Consider the following 23,436-nt stretch of genomic DNA (forward strand, 5'->3'; position numbering starts at 1 on the left):
TGGAACAATGCAGTAAAACAAAGGACAAGGAGATAAATACAAAGAGGATTACAAGGTTCGACTAAGTGAAGCTTTGTGCACAGGTAAAACTTGTGTACGGGCTCAAAATTTTAGACGTCTCGATGTTTGCGTTACTTATACAGAGACTGTCAGTTAACACATGGAGACTGGAGTAATGCTATTGCAATCTCAACCCAAGGCTTCTGTATATGGAACGAAGGATTTAATCTTTATTTGCTTGTTTGGATTGAGCAAAAGATGTTCGGCTTGAAGTCTCTTTCACTAATCTGTCATGAGGTAGTGAGTTATTTGAAATCACATAGTTGACAGACATATAATCCATCATAGGACATCCCAACAAAACACATGTACATATAATTGGACAATTTCCTAGCAGTGAAGATGCATTTATAAAATTAGAAATATAGATCCTCAATCATTAGCAATTATTAAAATGAAATTTCTCGCAATTTGTTAAAAGATAACAGAATTTTTTTCTCGCAAAAAATATCTCAACAGTATAGTGTTTTTGCAAAACTTTTAGCCACCAACTCTAAGCTTTATGCAGCATATATATAAGTAGGAAAACAATATGATTGTCTTTGGAGACGGCTTGTGTACATTAATCTTACACAATACCGTCATAATAGGTAGAGCAAGGCAATGGTGTAATATGTAGCTTTATTGCTGCTGAAAGGTGGATGAATTTTTACCAACATATGCCCAAACTACAACAGAAATAGCCAAAAAGAGCTGTCTTTGCTCATTATCTGTCCATTAAAGTTATCCACAATCAAAAGGATTTGAGAAGCAGACGTAACAATAATGATTTCATCCATAATTACAGCCCTAATATTAGTTCACAGCAGGGAACAATGAAAGCAAACTTTTCTCCCAAAACGAGGAAGTCGACTTTGTGACAAATCTATAATAAAACTCTCAACAGCATACCAATGTAGATGGATCAGCATCATTTACTCAACAGTAAAAGATGGTTGGAACCCAACATGCCATCATGCAGATGTTGGCAAGAATTGACAAATCACCACATGTGTCCACTCTGGCAGGTGCAACACATGCCAGTTCCTGTCTTACTCTCAAACAGCCACTTTATCATGTCGTTTCTTGTTAACACATGAAGCAGTTTATCTCCAAGGAAAGATACTTCCATTGGCTAATTACAATGTGTGTGCACACAACTCTGTTAGGTAAAACTGAAGGAAACTCCATTATCAAATGACCTAAATTTAGAACTCCCATTCACAACCTTAATGATCAATGATCCATTCTTTAATTTCTATAACTGAAGTAATTTAACTTATCACAAGATAAAACATAATCCTATTCTCATTTCTGGAAAGGATACATTTTAAAAATGAACATAATCAGCATTTCTTTACACATTTACTGTAATCTGCATACTTTAAACTAAGCCAGCAGAAGCTAGTTCAGGCATCAGGAAAACATACCAATGTCCTGACTCGAGCCACTGGGATGATTGATAATCCTCCGCAATATTAATGTTCTTGCCATTCTGGTTTCTTGAGTACACTTATTGGCGTGCTCACTCAAATCATGGATAGTCTTGATAAAGCTATCCACCTTCTTTCTAATCTCCTCTACTGCAATCACCACCGCCTCCTCCCCCCTCATTGCAAAATCGGCATTCGCCAACAAAGCCTCAATCTCAATCTGAAACTTGTCAACGAGCACTCTTATGCTATCCAAATCCTTAATAACAATGTAACTACCTATTTGCATTGAGCTAATTATCTCCCTTTGACCCATCAAGTCCCTCTCACACTTCTTCCAAATCGAGTTAAGCCATCTCCCCATCGATCCTAACGGCACGGCAGCTGCGCCACCACCGAGCATATCAGAACTGATGTAAAAGCTACTACGAATATCACATTAGAAACCTTCCTCCACGCCTTCAATTTCCTCAACTTCCTATCGAGCTTCCGCTTCTTGGCTTGCAATCTCTCCAACATCAGAAGCTGCCGTGCATAAACTGAATTAAAAACCTTAAAGAACTCCAATGTAAACGGATCCCCCGCCGTTCTAAAATTCCTTAATTCCTCCAGAGTTCTTGTATAATTCTTGACTGAACCTTCTTCACTAACAGCATAATGTTCTTCCTGGAACTTACGAAGGGCAACGTTAATAATGGACTCGATGTGGCCGGCGCGTTTAAGGCAGGCGTCGAGTGAAGTGCAGAAATCTAAGGTTAAAAGGCTGTTTTCGAAGTAATCATCGACGAGATCGGATAATTCTTTATTTTTCCAAATGTCCCTTTTGTTCTGGAGGATGATTTTGACAACTTCTTGATTCATTTCAAGTAAGAGTTCGGTAACTTCGCTGAGGGAGTCGAGGGAGAGGGACCGAACCTCGAGGCCTACAGCTATGGAGTTGATGGCTCGGCTGGTACGGACCTGTAGAGTAGAGTCGAAGGTCCGGATATCAGGATCGGCGTGGCACGCGGCTTCGTATGAGCTCAGATCGGCGTTTGATGGGTTCGCCGGCTGTGCGTTGGAATTGGAGCTGGTGGGGTCTGAGATACTTCTAGCTGGAGGCTCCGGCGGCCGGGGATGACGGGTACTGCTGCTTCGGTTACCTCTGCTGATCTGACTGCCCATTGTGGAGCTATTTTGCTGTGTGGATGTGTAATGGGAGAAGAACTCCAGGGAAGATTAAGGAAGTAGGAAGAGAAGCGAGCGAAGTTGACTGAAATTCTTGAATATTGACACTTTTGACATTAGTGTGTGTGTAGAAAAAGAAAGCACGCGGAAGTAGAAAATAATGGTATGGTTGGTTGAAGATTAGTCGTTTGTCTGATTATTACTAACTTCTGCTGCTGCTTCTCCTTGTGCTTCCTTCCGGGTAGATTCGTTTTCGTTGTCTCTGGATATTTGAATAAGCTTATAAATACAAATTTGACTATGTCAATATATATCCAAATTTTAGCTCATCGATTAATCTGCGATCATCTCAGTTTACTACAGTTATTTCTTGTTTGATTTCAATTTGACAAATATATATATATATATGTATTTTTTTAAGTGGTAAATACATATATGATTACATTGCTATCTCCGATACATCATTATAAATAAAAGTAATAAATAATTACGATAATTACATATTTAGTGTGATTAGACATACAATCTTCATATTATTTATTTTACCTCAATTTTAATTATTAAACTAAATTATTATTTATGTCTAAAGAGAGAGAGAAAGAGTTAAATTCATTTTGACTCCTTGTGTTATGGAAAAATATCAAAAAAAATTCTGTAAAATTTATATATCACAAATCACACCTATATTGTTAACAATGACTCACACAGTCCACTGATCTTCTTGGACCTAATTTTTCAAGGACAATGACTAAAATGCCCCTCCTAATCAACCTGGTTAATTAGAGTCTATTAAAATATATCTATGTCTAATATAAATATATATAATATAAAATTAAAATTTTTATATAGGAAAAAATATTTTATATAGAAAAAATTATTTTTTTAGTCCCTTAAATATGTTCAATATTAGTTTTAGTCTGATAATTATGCTCATTTTTTATAAATTCATTAAGTTTCAAAATTGATAAAACTTAGTCTTTCAGTAGTCAAAATTTTGATTTTTGACCGAAAAATGACATGATATGCTAATTAGATATTTGTTGGGGGATTTTAGTCCTACATGATTTTAAAGAATGAGTTGAATGACATGTTATATAATTATATTATATGTATTATTATAATTTATAAAATAAAATTATTATTTTAAAAAATAAATAATCAAACCCCCCAAACCACCTCATGACCTGCTCCCGTTTCCCCCTTCCCCACCCGCCTACGCACCTCCTTTACCCCTAGAGGGCGCGATGCCTGTCGCCTAGATGTTCGTCGCCCTTGCTTGCGATAGGCGACGATGATCACCATCGCACAGTGATTAGGAAAGCGCTGGCCGTGCCCTCCCTCTGCAGTTTGCCGTTGTTGCTATTTTTTTAATTTTAATTTTTAATTAATTTAATTAAAAAAATATTATATTAAAAATATTAATATAACTATATAATTATATCAAAAATATTATTTTATTATTAATAAATATTTATATATTATTTAAGATTTATTAAATTATATTATTTATTATATAATATTATATATTAGATTGGAGAGAAAGGCAAAATTATTAAAAAAAATGCACTTTTTAGACTCAAAATCTCAGTCAACATGCGTATACCATACACTCTTACCCGGGAAATTTTGATTTTTTTTTTATTTCACAAGAGATGTAATTAATACTTTATTTTTCTCAAAAAAAAATTTAAGCATCCCAATATCACATGGTATTTTTGAATTTTTCCTATATATATATATATGTATTCATAAGCAGTAAAATTTAGGAGTACTTGAAGAAATTATGAATAGTTGAACTGCAGAGGTAGGTGTCAACCCTAAAAGCTTTGTTTGATTAGTCGCATCCCACTTTTTTGATAAAGTAAAATAAATAAGTATTGATGTATGTATACATCTAATAATTGATTGAGATACTATTTTATTATATATTAATAAACTTAATTATTTTGACTAAAAGAATCTTGATTCAAAAAGTATGGTCAACCCGACACGAGTATCCAGAGTTATACGCCTTGACTTGTCATTTTTTGTTAGAATAGTTTGTCAAAGGAATATCAAGAAGTCGTTGTAGTATAGTGGTGAGTATTCCCGCCTGTCACGCGGGTGACCCGGGTTCGATCCCCGGCAACGGCGTTTTTAATCTATTGTTTTAGTCGATGGGTTTATGGGTTTTTCTTAGCACTACATGTCGTTTATTGAGCTACACAGGCCCAAACTAATGTCTATGTTTCAGATTGGAAATTACTCTTAAAACAAGCAGCCCATAAATATCAGTGAGCTGTATGGGTTAACAGATTGGATATGGGCTGTAATGGTTTTATGTTTTCGATTTCGTTAGCGAATGTTTCTTTTATTTTGTTCAGAAGCCTATACTGTGAAGTTCACACACTTAAGTTTTACAATAAATTTCGTTTGTCAATAGAAATTACTTGTTCACTTTAGTAGAAATCGATGATAAAATAATATTATTGAATTAATATACCCAAACAAGTGGTACATACAAAGTTGGCAATGCTCAAAGAGGGAGATCATGACAAGGATCCGTTGGATGATGGTGCATGGCAAGCTACGTGGCGGGTGTACGTGTAGGTTTTGAGGATTGGTAGACAGTGTTGGTGTCTTGTGGGTATTTCAGGCTTGGGTCTTGATAGTGTGGTACTTTGTGGGAAGTCTTCAGACAGATGCGCAAGGATGTGCGCGCATGGGCGAGCTATGCGCCTATGTGTGGGAGATGGTCGACAACCGGCGCACAATCAACACCATTTTGCGGCATTTCTTGGTAGATTGACAGATTGTGTGCGCAAGACATATTGCGTGATTCCTCGGTAGGATGGCAAACGATGCGCTCAAATGGTCGACAAATCTTGGTGATCTCGTCAACGGTCAAGTTTTGGTGATTGGTTGCGTGGGGGTTGAAGCAAATGGCATAGAGAAGCTTGTGCCAGGTGGTTGTGCGATGAAAACTGCCTATCTACACGCAGATGGCAGGCTGCAACTGTTCAAGATATGTTTGCCGAATTCCTTTTATGTTGAAGGCAAAGAAAGCAAAAGAAGGAGACAAGATTCGGAGCTGCTCATAGTCTAGGCCATAGCCTTTGAAGTTTTAAGCCATCATCTTCTTCAAAGGCAACAAAACGAAAGGGAAGACTAATACTTTCGTTTTATCCATTCGGGAAGTACAGTAAGAAGAAGATTAGCGCTACAATTATAGATAGTTTTTCCTAGTAGTTTGGGGGTGTCAAACTGCAATACTTGTACTTTAATTGCTTAGCCAATCTTGTATGTTTTTGTAAGCAGTTTCGTCAGTTCATCATGGAAACCATCAAGTTGACCCTCCGCGATTCTCAAGCCAACGGAGCATGACCTTTTCCCAGTAGCTTGCCGTACTGGACATCAACCCCCTGGTATTTGGTAGTCCTTGAAGAATGAGATGATGGAACTTCGCCAGCAGGTAGCAAAAGAGACCATGCCTGCTGGGTGGGGCATCCCTTTCAGCAAACACATCATGATGGAAAAACTTCCTGCTCACTTCCGAGCACCTTCACACCTACCTGCTTATGACAGTGCTACTAATCCAACTGAGCATATCCATAAGTTTTAAAATGCAGCCTTGCTGAACAGGTTATACCGATATCAAATGTCGTGTTTTCTTTACTACACTAATGAATTTTGCCCAACAATAGTTCGACCAGCTTCCAGCTGGATCAGTAGATTTTTTGCAGAATTTAGTTCCCTCTTCCAACACCAGTTTGCTAGCAGCTAGAGGTGTAGGAAGTCAGCTATTAGCCTTTTTGGAATCAAGCACGAAGAGAACGAAACTTTGAGGACTTATATCCAATGTTTTAACACAGCTATACTGGAATTCCCCATGGCCCACCAAGAGGTGCTTGTCAGTGCATTTACCCAAGGACTTCGTGGAGGAACTTTATTCGAATTCTTGGTTAGGAAGCTAGCTTCATATCTTTTAGATGTATCGAGCAGAAAAATATATGAATTTGGAGGATGCTTGGCTGGTAAACAATAATAGACATGATAGGTGGAAATAAGGTGAGTCGTAATTTACCCGCAGGCCCAGATGAAAATCTCAAAGACGTTTCAATCCCCTTGATCGAAAGAATGACCACTACACACCTGTCATAACCAATCCAGAATGCTTATAGCGATTGATCGACTCCCTGCCTTGTAGTGGCCTAAAGGCTCTGAGGAGGGTTCTCGGCTCCCAAAATCTAAATATAGTGTATAAAATTATAAAGTTGGCCGTTTGCCAGTAACTTACTTGTGTTGCTTTATTTATTGAGTAATCTTGCTTGTTTGCATACATTGTGCAGATGATCTTTATTCAAACTCTCCAAATCATACACAAGTAAGAATGTATGAGTAAACGGGGACTAGCTTGTGGTAAGTTAGGCAACATAGTGGAGGTTAAAATTTTCACTGTGTTAAAATTGCTATAACAACATATATATTAACAATTAATCAAGTACCAACAATTTGACATCCAAAATGTATTATTATTTGGCACAACATCGAGTGTTTTTTAAATATAAACTGCATTCTGAATTTATATATATATATATATATATATATATATATCAAATTTAACAAATTCTAAGTGTACTATAATGTTGTTCTAGTTTGGACCAAAAATATGTTGTCTATAAGCATTAGATTCAAGATGATATATCTGATGAAGACATATAAGGATTCTAGCTAGCATTTGTTACTAGTGCCTTAGAACTTTACCCATTTCGTTATATTCCTATACTATAATAGGCAAAATGAAATATAGTAATTACTTATACAAATTTAAATAAATAAATGAAATTGGACTTGGAAAATTACTTAAATCCGCAAGGTGGGTTGCACTTTGCATTCAGACCAGAAGGGGATGGACACAACAGACAAGAAAATCGAAAACCCTGATTCTCAGACACACCAAAATCCAAAGACGATTTCCATCATTAACCCAGATTAACTGAACTTGGTTAATCATTAATCCATAATCTTACTTCCTCAACAAACCACTCCCCAATCATTCATTGAATTGCAAATTCCGGCGCTGTCTGTGTTCGCTAGTTTCTGTACAAATCAAAACAAAGATTCTACCACGTACCTATTAGGTTTCATTAATGGAATCTAACCGTACTTATATTAATCAGTGATTAACAACGAAACCCTAAAAGCTGCGGGAATTTAAACCAGCAGAGAGAAAGATCCAGGAAGTCGAGGAGGTGGGCGTGTCCCTCACGTGCTGATCACGTGCTGACATGTCCTCCTTGTACCGTGCAGCCGTGTCTTGTTTGCGTAATTATTTATTACATTACCACATTCAGTTTTGAGGATGAACCAGGTTGAAACACTTGGACCAAGAACCTGGTCCACTGTTTGAAATTCCAGTGAGTTAGAGTGTATTTTAATCATCCTTGTCCCCCTCTCCTGATCAAGGTATTTTTATTGTTCATTAATATGGTTAGGACCTACAACCATTGGAGAGCAACAGATGACGACGACTAGCATTGTCATGCCTAGACTAGCTGATCATCAACACTTTTCCCTTGTCTCTGACTAAGATATTTTCGTCAGTCGATTCCTATCTTCACTGTATATAATATTTTGGAAACAGAAGAAAAGAAATAGTGATAGAGAAAGGAGATCAAAAGAAAAAGGAAAGGTGAACAATTCCAAAAAGGAAGAACAAATATCCAACTTACCATATCAGCACGGACCTGGTGAATTATTAAGATAATCTTGGCCAGTTGATCTTGGTGGGTCACCAAGGAATAAAGTAGTAATTTTTTTCCCTATCTACTAAATTAGCATGAATTTAGTTCCAATTTTTCATTTATGTTAATGACAAAAGCTTGTAAATATATATTTATCTAATTTAATATAAATTTATTATTATTTATTTTTTAATTTATTAATTGAATTGATGTGTTCATAAGTTATAACGTGTATTTATTTCGAATGCTGCAATAAATGATGGGGAGCAGTGCAAAACAAAACATTATTGGATTTGTGAAATTAAATAAAATTAAATTTTGGACAGAAGGGAATGGGCAGAGCAGTAATTAAATTGAAGGAGCACTAAGCAAAACATGTTTAGGACTGCCCCTAATTCCAAGAACAAGTGTTGATAAATAAATGGAGTGTTGTTGGAATTAAAGGAGGGCATTGGATCCAGCTGGAACCGCATCTCAGTTCCAGTTCGGGGATGAAACCTTCTTACGTTATTAATGTAATAATTTAAGTGGTGAGTGATGTCTGTAGACTGTCCCTATTCAGGAGTACCTTTTTTTCTGAAATGTGCATTAAAATATGCAGTTCACAAGTTCAGCAGTGTTGAAGTATCACTTCTGCTGTAAATTTTTGACTGGCTTATCTGTACCAAATTTACAACAAAAGTCACACTTCAACTCACCCTAATGTCTTTACAAAAGAGGATAAAACAATCATTACTTAAAAAACAAAAACTGCGAATTATGTTACGTTAGCATATTATAGCCCAAATACTAACGTGAATCAGATCATATACCAAAAAAAAAAAAAAGGAAAAATCCTCTAAATTCAAATTAGGGCTCTTTTCTAATTTTAATCAAAATACTGATTAAATGTATGGTGGATATTTATCAGATTAGATAAATGAGAACTTTTTGTTGGTACACAAAAAATTGAGTCGATTGCAACACATGAAGAAGAAAATTAAAAGCGTGATAGCTCCATCACCTACACTTTAGAAAGCGTTGAAATCAGTTTGGGGGAAAGAAGGATAAATAGGAAAGGTAGAAAAAAAGACTAGAAAAGGAAGCAGGAAAACTTTCGTGGTAACCTGATAACATATTTATCTCTTGGGGGCCGACCAACTATCTTGGAGGATGATACCTGCATTAATGTTGCTATAGATGATGACGTGGCACACACAGTATGGGCCAACCCCCCCCCCACCCCCACCCCAACTCCTCCTTCGCCCATTATAAGAGAAGAGCCCCTTCTCTTCTACTTCATACTCAACACACTTTCCATACAATATCCAATTAAACCCATTCTGCAGCTTCTACTTCTCATCATTCTTGAACAAAAACAACCACCTTAGCAGCAGCCAAACACTACTTCCCTCATCATCCTTCGAAGTTATTAAGGTTAGTGTATATGGAGATGAAAATGGGGAATGCAGCAGCATCAGTGGAAAGATCAAAGAAGAGATTATCAAGCAGAAGATTAGGGAGGTTTCTCAAGGAGCAGAGAGGAAGGCTGTACATTATGAGAAGATGTGTGGTGATGCTGCTTTGCTGGCATGACTGATTAATTACAGAGCAAGAATTAGCCTAGTGATTCATTAGGAGATAATTCAAAGGGTTTTGCTCCTAATTATAGTTTACTTTCCACTTTGTTGGGGCTTCCTTTGGTTTTGTGATTCAATTGTAAATACCAACAGGGAAATGTTGTTCAGATCACTTCCCTCTTAGTAATCTTGTAGCATTAGTTTATCAAAATTAATCAGTTTTTCCATCTGCTTTATTAGGAATTTACTCTTATAAGATCCCTTGATAAGAATGAGTAATTTTTAAAATTTATTTGTCGATGTGAAGACTGTATTGATAATCTATAAGTACCTCTACAAACGAACTGCGCAACCGTGACTAGAATTGGAACAAACCAAACTTTAAAAAGAAAAAACACACACACAAGAATTAACATTGAGCATCATCTGTTAGGACAACAACAACTAAGCAAGAAGCATAAGACAATAAAATAAACTTTTTTTGACAACATTAAAACTATAGCAATGAGATCATAGAAAGGAAGAAAACAAGAACCACTTTAACGATGATACTGAAAATTAGGACATACAGAGACCACCCTGTAGTTCCAGTTTCCTTTGGTTTTTTGTATGGAATGAGGAAAGGAGCATTTGTGCTTGAAAGGTGCTGCTATATTCATGGGAGTTACCTTTCTGAAAAGCGGGTTGGAGATGGCATGTGAGGTTGTTCCCCATGAAAGGACATCAGATTGTCCTTATTCTATCAACTTTGTCTTTCCTTTTGGCCCTAGATTTTCTATTCCTTTTTAGCTTCAATCATCATATTATTACCCGACGTCCAACATCTATGTGCAACTGTAGTGGGATCTGTACCTTGTTTCACAATCAGACTACTACAACAACTTTGTTGTCCAAATTAAATCTATATAGTCCATCGTCCTATCCAATTAATTACGTATTTTAATTATATCATTCTTCTAATTCAATTGTATCAAGTATGTCATAAACAATTTTTTTATATAAATAATTTGAGTTTGATTGATAATAGGGAAGAACTGAAAAACTCGTGATCTAAACATACTTCACACATTACAAACTAAAAAATCATTTCTCTTTTAATTGCCAAAAGTCCTTCTTTACAATGTTTGAGGGGTATTTATACTACCCCAAGCAATTAATGTGGACCAACCATCTACGTCTCGACACAATTTTCTTACTAAAACTAGTTTAATAATTACAGATTTATTAAAAAAAATAATAATAATCTCCTTCTCTTAATACTTTACTGGAAATAGTTTTTACATTCCTAATCTGATTTTTACCTCCACCGATCAGATTATTCACTCGTTAAATTAGAACGCAAAAGCTCGACAACTGAATTTGTAGGAATCAAAAAGCCCATAGTAAAAGTTCCGACCGGCCGGATTAATTATCCTATATTCGAGTTCATTCATTTTCCTCAAAAAATGCTCATGGAAGACTAAATAGAGTAAAGTGTAAAAATAATTTGTTTTTAATAATTGTGTAAAAATATAAAATAATATTGGAGAGATGAAACCAATGCTTAGGCTAGATATTTCCACATGGAAACGACTAAACATATTTGCACTTTGCCCCTCTGAAGCGGTGGGCAAAGTTTTTGGGTTTCAGTTTCGGTCCCAAAGGTTGACAGATATTACGAGTGGGCCTCACCCATCCAATTCCAATATGCCAATCCAAGGTGCACGTGCGAGTCATGTACCATTGCAGACTAGTCGGAATCAAACAGTCCTACTTTCTATTTTGTTGTTTTAAATAAAGGCCGTGTGTTCCTCAACTACTTTTGCTCCCACTACCCACCGGGACACATCGTGTTTCATTAACTTTATAATTGGTTATCGTCCTGCCCAATAAATAATTTTAGTCGAATTCAATATATTATTATTTAAATTTATTTAAACTAATATTAAATTTAAAAGATTGTTGAATTTAGTTGAAATTATTGCTCCAAACGAATTCAAATAAGTTTTAATTGAATCGAGTTTCAGTAATTTGATCTTTTTTTTCTAAGTATAATCTATTATTTTTGTATTAATCGCATTGAGTTCAAGTCGAGCATTAAAATGAACTTATATTGATTAAGTTCAGTCGGATGTCGAGTGGCTTCATTTAGTTTTATATCCTAATCATCCTACTATTTCATTTTTTTTAATTTACTTAAAATTTCACATATAAAATTCTTTTGAAATTTCCTGTGACCCTTACTCATATACACCTTTCGATTTAAGGGAAGTAGATCATCTGTCTTGAGAAAATTCTTAAATGAATTATTTTAATATTCTTATCCCATAGTTAAGGCTGATAACAGGTTGAAATTAGATTTGAACTCGCCTCATTTTGGCAAGATACCCCAAGTCTGATTTATATATTTTATTAGGATACACTTATGTAAAGTATATATATACATTTATGAAAAATTATGTATATTTATATATAATACAAAAAGTTAATATTTTTATAAATGAAATAATGATAATATAAAATATTTTATAAAAAGATTTAATGCTAAGTACTATGTATTTAAGATTTTTTAATATTCTAAAGCCTAAAATGTATACATAAAAATTTATTAAAAAATATATAAAGTTTTGATAATATTATTTTTCATATATATAAAGTTGTAACAGTATTTTTTTAAAAACATATTTTTAATATTTTAAAATTTTTTCAACTGGCTCCATTTAATCAGGTCTCTAATAAAAAAAAATTTAGATTGGTTAGATCCCTATTTCTGACAAACCCATTGAAGAGCTTCGACTCGTTGTCGTCCTTATCCATTATTTAACGTTTGAATTTAGTGAATTATTGAAAAAGCGAGGCAACAGAAAACAAAGAAAAAAAAGGGGGAGGGGGGGGGGGGGGGTAAAGGGGGTGAAAGGGGGGGGGGGGGGGGGTGGTATAAGGGTCTTGCATATGGGAGTTGAGGAAAAATAATGTTGGGTAGTAGATACATAATTATTGTGTTTTATTCACTAAATTTAGAAGAAGAAAAAAATCAAAGACAGGGGCATTAAAGTTTTATATCCACCAAAAAACACGTGCGTGATTGGTCAAAGTGACAGCTTGTAGTGTGTGTTGGGCATGAATGCATTTCTTCATTCCCCATTCCCCTCCAACTCCCAAGTCCAGAGTCCAGACTCCACTTCCCCTGATGCTGATCAGTGTGCGACTGGGGCTCGGCCTGGGGGTTCTTTCCTCCCTCCCTCCCTCCCTAAAGGCTGCGGCTCCACCATTCTTCGCCTGTAATCACGCGCACATGACTCAAACCCTATCTATATATATATATATATATATATATATGTTGCTAGGAAGTGATGACGTGTCCCCAAGGGATCCACACACCCTTGCATCCAACCCAATCTCATATCGAAATTCAATTACATTCAAATCTATATAAATTAGTAGTACGGAGACCACGTAATTTTAATATTTTAAAGAGGTATTAATTAATAAATATGATTTGTTAATTTTTTAAAAAAACAATATTCGTCGAACCTAAATTATTTTCATGAATAAAAATATATATTGTATTGACTAATTGAATAATTTTCATACGACGTCACTAATTAAATATATTACATGCTCCTTAGGGGAAAAAAAAACTCATTGTACATGGTACATAATACTAATTAAAATTTAATGCAAGTTCATTTATGATAAGAAGCCAACTACTATATAAAGAACATCAAACATTCTTAATTAAAATTAGAGATGAAATACAGTTGAATTTAAATTTTAAAAAATAAATAATAATATAATTATATTTTATTAAGTTGTCCTAGTTATACGTATTTGTAATTTTGTAGAATTATTAATTAATAATATTGAAGGGATAATAAATTTATATAAGAGTTTTTCCAGAAAATTATTATCTTATTAATTTAACAAAATTATTCATTTAGACTTTGAGCGCAATTAGGAGCTACAAAATTTATCATTTTAGAAAAATGATTAACTTATTGAGTATTAATTATATAAATTTTAGTGTAAACTATGATCACCATATTATACGGCATTTTTATTATAAAAGGAAATGAGGGCCAGCCCATACTGCTATTTATAATACGATAAGCAGCCCAATGGGCCCAACCCAAAGGCCCCAACCCATGAGGAAGACGGGTCCGTATGAGTCCATTAAGAATTGGAATTTGGGACTTAAATGTTCAGACCGTGTGTGGCCCAACTTCCTGCAACTGGTTAGTGAGTCGAGCCAACTCGGCAAAAGCTTGACGCGAAAGTTGGCTACCGAGCTTTTTTTAATTATTTATATATTTTTATGTATTTAACTACATAATTATTATTGTATTAATTTACATTCAGAATTTAATCAATATTTTGTATTAAATTAAATAATATATATCAATATCAATCTAAAAATAAGCTTAATTAATATATAATTTAGTTTTTTATATTTTTTAGGGCAAATTGCAATTTTCGTCCAGTTTCTTATGCGCGGTGGCATTTCCAATCCAGGTCTTGCCCAAAATAGAATATTGGAACAGTAATTAAAAAAATTTGGCAATTTTAGGACAAATTACCCTAAATCGGCCGGAATTGTGCACGAGGGAGGCACGTGAGCTTTTCAAATTTGCCTGAAGCTGACGTGTCCGGTGATCTGCTTATGTGTTAAAAAAAGGGGGAGGGGGGAATGACGTGGCATCGCTGACGTGGAAAAAAAGCCACGTCAGCTTGCCAACGTGGACAGAATTAGAGGGAAAATAGGTAGCACGTCTGAAGCACGTGCTGCTGTCGTCTTCTCCCCTCTTTTACAGATTAGGGTAAAGAAAGAGGGGTAAATATTGAAGCCAAATACCTAAATTGTAGAGAAAGAAAAAGATTTAGAAACGCGATTACTGAGTTTTGGCACGAAGGAAAGGAAATTTCACTGCGGTAAAATCAATTGTGGGAAGATGGTCGTCATTCGCGCAGACAGGCATTTGAAAATGCCACCGCCTGCTTATCGTAAGTGGTCATTCGCGCAGACAGGCATTTGAAAATGCCACCGCCTGCTTATCGTAAGTGGTTCCTCCATTTTATTTTCTTATTTTGCTTGCATTGTGCTTAGTGCTATCAGAGTATTATTTAAAGAAATTAAATTTGGTATTGTGAAAAGGGGAACATGGTCCCCTGAAGATGACTGTTCTTCGTCGTTTTGTCAGTGCATTTGTTTATTTTTTTTCTTTTTGTATTGCTATTTTCTAAAGGGGAAATGTGGTCCCCCATGAAATTACTATTATAATATTGGTGTTGGTATGGTGTGCTGTTATTTGTATGTTGCTTAGGTTTTTTTTTATGCTCTGTTTACAGACCCTGAAACAGAATCCATAACAGTAGCTGTGTACTATGGGGGTGAACTTAGAAACATGCCTGTTGCAGCTTGCATTGGTGGGAAATTACAGAAATTTGATTATGTGAATGTCACACATATGAACAGGCAAAATCTTGAACTGTTTGCTGAAAAATGTGGGGTTTCTGGGGAAGGAATCAGGTTTTACATAATTAAGGCAAATGATAGATACTATCAAATTTCATGTTATGATGGGAGTCAGTTCTCAGTGGATTTGGAGAGGAGAACTTGTACATGTAGATTGTGGCAGTTGTCAGGAATCCCTTGCAAGCATGCATGCAGTGCAATTTTTAATCAAAATGTAGATTGTGGCAGTTGTCAGGAATCCCTTGCAAGCATGCATGCAGTGCAATTTTTAATCAAAATTTACAACCTGAAGAGATGGTGCACCCTTACTACAATGTGGATACATACAAGTCAGTGTATGAGCCTGCTATACTACCAATAAGTGGTGAATTGCTGTGGGCTGAGACAGGCTTCATTCCTCCATTGCCTCCAAACTTTGGACGGGGTCCTGGAAGACCTGCTGGAGCAAGAAATAGAGAGCCTGATGAAGGTAAAGAAAAAGGTGGACAGAAAAATAAACAAATTAAACTCAGAAGGCAACATGTCAAACACCACTGCAAGATATGTGGTGAAGAGGGGCATAATGCAAAGGGATGTGCCTTATATAAGGACATGCAAGAACCTGGGCTTGATGAGATTCAAATGAATACATTGTTTTCAAAGGTACCTCAATATTCACTTTTATTTCTATAAATAATCTGTTGTATACATATAAACTAATGTACTCTTTTGTATATTAATTTTTATTTTCAGGCAGGTTCATCATCTACAGGTAATACAAGGAAGAGGAGACATTCTGTGTATGAAGATCCAAATAGGGTAAGTCTGCTAACTTTTTATGGGTGTTTAATCCTATTTTGCAAATTGATTGACACTGTGTTCAATGTTATTGAATTAGGTGACTATGCCTACTACAAATAGTGGAGTAAATGATCCTGCTACAATTTTACCTCCAATTGTGGAACAACATGAGCCAATGCAACATGATTTGGAGCCAGAAATACTGACAGAACCTGGCCCTACACCCACTCCACCATGTGTTCAAGGGCCTACGATGTACGAACAATTGCAGATGACCAACGCAAACATGTCCTTCCAACCCCAAGTGACATTGCAACCTAGACTCAACATCAGGGCACCTCCTCCAATGACTGGTACCAGTTTCATGCCCTGTTTTTCAAGCAGGCCAATAGCTCCTATTTCCAAGACAATAGTGAAGGAGCATGGGAGAAAGTGGGTTGACATCTCTAAATGGCCTTCCCAAAGTTCAGATGATCACGGTCAAAAGTAGTATGTGTCAGTTAATGAGTTTTTGTGAACAGTTTGTGGTGGTAGGAATGCAGTTAGATGATGAGTTTTTGTAAACAGTTTGTGGTAGTAGGAATGCAGTTAGATGATGAGTGTTTGTGGATAGTTTGTGGTAGTAGGAATGCAGTTAGATGATGAGTGTTTGTGGATAGTTTTTGTGGATGAGTTTTTGTGGATATTGTGCAAGTGAAATGTAAGAATTTTGACAGAAATTATGAGTTCAATCTTAATTGTTCTATTTTTTGTTTGCATTGTTCAGTTTTTTGTTTGCAGGAATTTGATCAGAAATTGCAATGTATTTTTCCAGAAATTATGACATTTTTGTTAGCAGAAAGTTTGCCAGAAATCATGAGTTCACATGTTTGTGGATAGTTTTTGTGGATGAGTTTTTGTGGATATTGTGCAAGTGAAATGTAAGAATTTTGACAGAAATTATGAGTTGCAGAAATTATGACTTCAATGTTAATTGTTCTATTTTTTGTTTGCATTGTTGAGTTTTTTGTTTGCAGGAATTTGATCAGAAATTGCAATGTATTTTTCCAGAAATTATGACATTTTTGTTAGCAGAAAGTTTGCCAGAAATCATGAGTTCACAGTCCATGTACTTGCAGAAATTATGAGTTCACAGTCCAAGTCACATAAACTCTGTTTGCAGAACTTTCATTACACATAACCAAATGTTTAAATATGGATTTGTAATACAATTGATTGAAAGATGAGACTAAATATAATATATTCAAAACAGGGATATATTCCATTACACATAACCAAGTGATTACATATGGATTTTGTAATGTAATACAAGAACTTCAAAAACACTAAATACAATACATTCAAACACTTACAAATTAAAAATAGTACATATGAACTAAGCCTAACCATCTTCTTCATCATCTACACCCTACATTTTTCTTGTTGCTTCTTCGAACACAATCCAACACTCACCCAAATGCATATTATGCAAACAACCAACAAAACAATTGTCAGTCTCCAAAGTCTTCCATGCCTGAAATTTAGTTTCAAAATTTCAGCTTCCATTTCATTCTTCTTGCGCAATAAACCTGGAATAATTGCACGCGCCCTTCTACACATTGGAGGGTCCTCCCAATCAAAAAAACCACACCCACCCATCTACAATCAGTTAAGAAGATAAAAGAAAAATTAAATACAATGAGGAGAAAACTCAGCTACGTGGAGATGAACAAAATAGAAAAACACACTTACATTGTAGTTTTTACATGAATGGAATCTCCTTCCAGGATTCATCTCAGTCCATGAGGTCTGAATCACTGTCCTCTTTCCACAATAGCATTCGACGAGGGATGAAACACTGCTCATCTTCAATTCCTTGCTCAATTTCTCTTTCAATCGTTGGCTTGGCTTGGGAGCGAATTTTTTCTAGCAAAGATTGGGAGCGAACTAGGGTTCTTGTAAAGCACAGATTGGGGGTAAGCAATCAATTTTGTTTGCAGAAGAAAGCGTGCGATTTTTAACAATGGGCAAGCTGACGTGGCTTTTTTTCCACGTCAGCGATGCCACGTCATTCCCCCCTCCCCCTTTTTTAACACATAAGCAGATCACCGGACACGTCAGCTTCAGGCAAATTTGAAAAGCTCACGTGCCTCCCTCGTGCACAATTCCGGCCGATTTAGGGTAATTTGTCCTAAAATTGCCAAATTTTTTTAATTACTGTTCCAATATTCTATTTTGGGAAAGACCTGGATTGGAAATGCCACCGCCCATAAGAAACTGGACGAAAATTGCAATAATCCCTATTTTTTATTTTGTAAATAATTATTTAATATAAAGTATATGTTCTATTGTATATTTTAATATCAATTTGTAACTTCTACTTTTGTAAATTAATAAATTCAAAGAATTATCTTATAATATTTTATATTTATTTATGAATATATATTTTTATAAAGATACAAAATATTTAATATTTTCCTTTTACTGTTTGTAATTATTAGGCATAATTATATTAATACCACCTAATTTATATATTATTACATAAATCATTCTTATTTATTAAGATATTTTTTTGAGAAGTTTATAAGTTTAGCCAAACACCCTCTTAGGAAAAATCGAAAAAGAAATAAGAGAAAACAAGGGATTACTCTGAGAAGACACCTGGAAGAGAACCACAAAAATAATAGAAATAAGACTCCAATTTCTTGTATAATTAAGTCCATACCCAATAGTCTTGCAACTCTTTCTTCCCATCCTCCTTCCAAATGATTTTTTGGAACTCATATTAATAGAGTTTCATATTTATGGCAATTTAGTCCTTAATATTCAGCATCTATTCTACATAAACATCATAAGCTTATTACTCAAATATCTTTTTAACACATGTATGCTTTTATATGTATTGCAAATTGACTCAAACAAAATGACTTTTCTCATGATTTTTTTTTAATTTGAAGCGATAAATAATCATTAATTAAAATAACTCGTGACAATAATTCCTTTCAAATATCAAAATCTAGCAAAGACAATTATAATAATCATACACTGATTAACAATATCAAATAAATAAAATCTGAACAACACCTGCTATTACAATAAACAATATATACTATATAATAGAATAACAATATCCCAACATATAACAGGTCACCTTGAAAATTATAAGACCTTAATTTCACTTTCTCATGATATTAATAAAAAGTATACATGATCCAACAATATCCGAAAAGATGGATTGGGTGTAGAGAAGCTCGTAAAGATGCTCCACTATTATAATGGGAAGTTGGAATTGAAGGTGATCATCATCTCTCTCTCTATATATATGTATCTGAATCCCATAACATGATGAAGATGAAGTGACACCACTTTCTGTAACTTGGTTCTATTTTTTGAGAAGATGAAGCCAATTCATATTTGTCAAAACATCACCCAATAATTTCACACGAAAAACTATATACTAACCGATCGATATTTATGCCCATACACAGCTGATTGATTTGGTGGAGTTGACGTGCAATATATGTTCAATTGGCCCCAAAACTTGTCCTGTTATGTGATTGGAGGATTCACTTGGATCTTGTAAGATTTGGATTTTAGTGGGACATCTGGAAATAAATGAAAACCAAAGTATTAATTCCTCATTTACACGGGGTATAATGTTTAATAAGTTTTTTAGAAAATAAATGAAAATCAAAGTAATAATTGAGCTAGATCTTATTGATTATTTTTTTAATTAATATATTTACTAATTAGTATTTAGTTATATATTAACTAAAAGTCGACATTACTTAGATTTTGTAAGTTTCATAATTTTGTTATTTAAATACATGGAAAGTTTATTTTTAAAATAAAATTTAATTAATATTTTATAAAATTTAAAAATATTTATAAGCTTATGCACTGTTTTAAATAAGTTTATTTAAACACCAATCCTAATTGTAAGCATTGATATAAACCTGGCTTGCAATATCAGCACTAAAATATACCAATTTAAATTAAAGACCATGAGAATAGATTAATATTCTGTGAGTTGAAATGTTGCTGGAATAGGAGGGAGATTGATTGATTAATTGTATCGGGTACGTAAGAAATTAAATTTCAAGTAACGAGATTTATGTGTGGATGTGTGCACGTTAAATAAATATCTGACATATATATGTTAATTTATAGCTACAATTGCTGTGATCATATCAATCTTGTACGTACGCTCGCATGCATTAACGTTAAATCATGTCCCTCAAACAGTAGAAATGGAAAAAGTTAATGAAAACGACTCGTTTTGATGGAATCCCCATCCCATTTTTCATTACAATTTATTCATTCCATCCTTTAGGTATTGCCCACCTCTTCAACCCTGCCCTAATTCTTTTCTCACAACTTAAATTATACATATATATACACACACATATATATCCAAGTCACGTATTTTGCAAATGAATTAGGTGGCCTGCTCGAAAACCCGCCAATTATATAGTATTGTGTGGGGATCAATAATCGACTTAATTCAATTGACGAAATTCAGACCTCATAATCCTAAATTCATATCGAGTTCGAATCTTACCAATTAATGTGTGGGATGATTATTCAATTGTAATAGTAGATATTGTTTTATTTTAATAATAATTATTAATTAGATATAATTATTTAATATTAATAATTAATATATAATTATTGTAGTTGTCAGTCAATTTGAGTTTAGAAAGTATTGGGTAGGGTTTAATTAATTAGTTTTATGAAAAAAATTTGTTAGAGTAGGAATTTTGGTCATCGTTCATCATGATTTTATTCCACCAATTAAAACCCATAAAGTAAATGCAATGAATGTGCCTTTCTATCAATTCACACCATTTATTATGTCAAATGCTTTTCGCGTAATTAATACAAACATAATTTATGAATATTCAGGAAACATTAGAAGACATATATAATTTTTAATTTGTCATAATTAATTATATTAATTGTTAAAAATGACAAACTGTTGTAAATATATATTAACTATTACCAAAATATTAGGATTAACTGATTGTATTAGAAGAAATAGGGAATAATAATTCACTTTTGTGTAATAAAAAGACAAAATGATTCTAAGAAATTAATTGATACAGTACGGAAAAATACAATTTATTCCTATGTGATATGAGAAATGACAAAAAAAAATCTTATAAAAAATAATAAATTATCCCACATCTTCCAAAAAAATAAGCAAACATATATTTGCAGGAAAAATGAAACCATATATATAGTTTCTGTATCAACCAGTCAAAGGACATATCTAGTACCTACTACACTTTGTACTTTCATTAATTTAATTAGAATTTATGACTTCACTATATAAAAAAAAATATTTTACTGGAATGTCTTTTGTACATATTGTTTTTTAATTTGTAACAGCTTTTAAAATAAAAATACGTCGGCGGCTAAAATAGGCATTACAATAAAATTGTAACGGCTCTGGATGAAACCCTTCAACATAGAAGTTTTTGTAACGGCTTTACGAATACAACTGTGTAGGAATGGCCTTTGTAATTATTCTGTCGTTCTAAACATACAAATTTCTTCTGGCAAAAAACGTATGTCAGCAAATATTTTTCATTTCAAAGTTGCTACGAAGATTGTTCCAATTGGAACGGACATATAATCGTTTTAAAAAAATTATTACAAATTTCGTGTTATTTTATAGTGGTTTATGTTGAATATTCCGACAATTTTATTAGTAAAAACCTCAGCCTGAACGAAAATATATAGTAGAGAAAATCAAGAAAACATTACACATATTTACACGCATTTGCAGTCAATTAATTTGATTCTTGAAACATATATAGACAACCAAAGTACAAACATATATATTTTTACATGAGCTGCCTTAATTAAAGACTGAATTTACTCACCCATTCCTTTGACTGTGGACAATGTCTGAGATTAAATTAATCTGTCATGTCCCTTGATTTTATTTTCACAAATTATATTTAATTTACTGGAAAATTAAATGAAACTAATTATGCTGTAATAATCCCGGATTTTGTTGCATTAGGGTTCATATTTCTACTGAAATCCTTTTCTCAAAGAGTTATATACAAACACAAATACATATATATATATATATATGTATATATTTCTTTTCTGCTTACCATAACTCAGTTACCGTGGCTAAATTTCCTCCTGTTGCAGTACTGTCTTTCCCCTTCCACAGACAAATTCAAGCTTCTGTTTTCAATAAAGTGAAAAACACAAGTATGAAACAAACCCTTCAACAAACAATCGCTCTGTTGAAGAACCCAGAAACAGATGTCGAATTAAAAATTACCCAAAATGGAAAAGGGTAGCCAAGGGTGAAGATTAGGGCATGAAAAGTGCAGCGTTGAAGAACTAGGGTTTATTGTAATGGGCCTGCAATGCAAAATGAACACAACTGTACAAGCCCCAATCGCTCTCATAGCTTAAATGGTCCCAAGAACCCAAAAGGGCCGGCTACTTGCAAATTCCAACAGCTGAGAAACAACTATCAGAGTTGAATACAAGGCAAAAAGTTAGTACCTTTGAAAGAGAAGAGGTTTATGGATTTCTTACAGACATACCGGAAATGGAGTCTTTTTTGAGGTGGGTGAACAGGACACGGAGCAAATGGGGCCCGTCCCTAAAAGCACAGGGGAATTCAAGTGAATTTGTCTATTGCGTAGGGTGATAGACAAAGGTACGTGCAGTGTAGACTCTTTAAATTGTTGTTAAAAAAAAAAACACAGCTTTTTTCACACACATGCAGCAAGGAAGGGCTCACACCTACAAAGAGCTCACGGCCCTCTTCCGGCAAACCTAATTTCTTTTATTTTAACTTGAAAAGCCACCGCTATGATTAATAAACCCTACTTTCCGCCTCTATCATGGTTGCATTTCTAATATATATACATCATGCCCTAATTTCGTCATATACTACGTACTGTGTGTATATGGTACATATACTTAATTCCGTATATATGTGTATCTCTGTACTGTTTTCATACAGAAAAGCAAGAATTGGTGTGGATGAGCATATGTATGACTATAGTGGTCTGATTTATCTCTGCTGTTTGAAGTGGAGTAACTGTAGAAGAACTGTATCTTTACATTTTGAATTACTGCTAATATGTACTTTGAAGGAAGTGGAAGATCATTAATAATATAGAAGGCATATATACATAAATTTGGTTCACTAATTTATAATATACCCTATGAAGTGCATTTGAGTACATTTCATCTGGGGTTGCAAGAAAGGGTACAGAACAGTTTTCTCCTGAAACCCCAGCTTCCCCAATTCATCATTACCTCCG

The 23,436-nt window shown here is 34.3% G+C and overlaps 1 protein-coding gene, 1 non-coding gene and 1 pseudogene across 2 annotated transcripts; 2 read left to right on the forward strand and 1 right to left on the reverse strand.

The window, feature by feature from the left end:
* LOC105177736 lies at positions 1,273-2,862 on the reverse strand (annotated as a pseudogene).
* TRNAD-GUC lies at positions 4,701-4,772 on the forward strand. Its single transcript has one exon. It is a non-coding gene; the product is annotated as a tRNA-Asp (tRNA).
* Positions 9,661-10,164, forward strand: LOC105177738. The gene has a single exon (XM_011100982.2). It carries the CDS (start codon positions 9,789-9,791, stop codon positions 9,939-9,941), a length of 153 nt encoding a protein of 50 aa, XP_011099284.1. The 5' UTR covers positions 9,661-9,788; the 3' UTR covers positions 9,942-10,164.

Source organism: Sesamum indicum, linkage group LG15 (assembly GCF_000512975.1).
Source record: "Sesamum indicum cultivar Zhongzhi No. 13 linkage group LG15, S_indicum_v1.0, whole genome shotgun sequence".
Lineage (NCBI taxonomy): Eukaryota > Viridiplantae > Streptophyta > Magnoliopsida > Lamiales > Pedaliaceae > Sesamum > Sesamum indicum.

Bases quoted from the DNA above. Each gene is read 5' to 3' on its own strand.
- LOC105177738 (XM_011100982.2), top strand. From the start codon at position 9,789: ATGGAGATGAAAATGGGGAATGCAGCAGCATCAGTGGAAAGATCAAAG.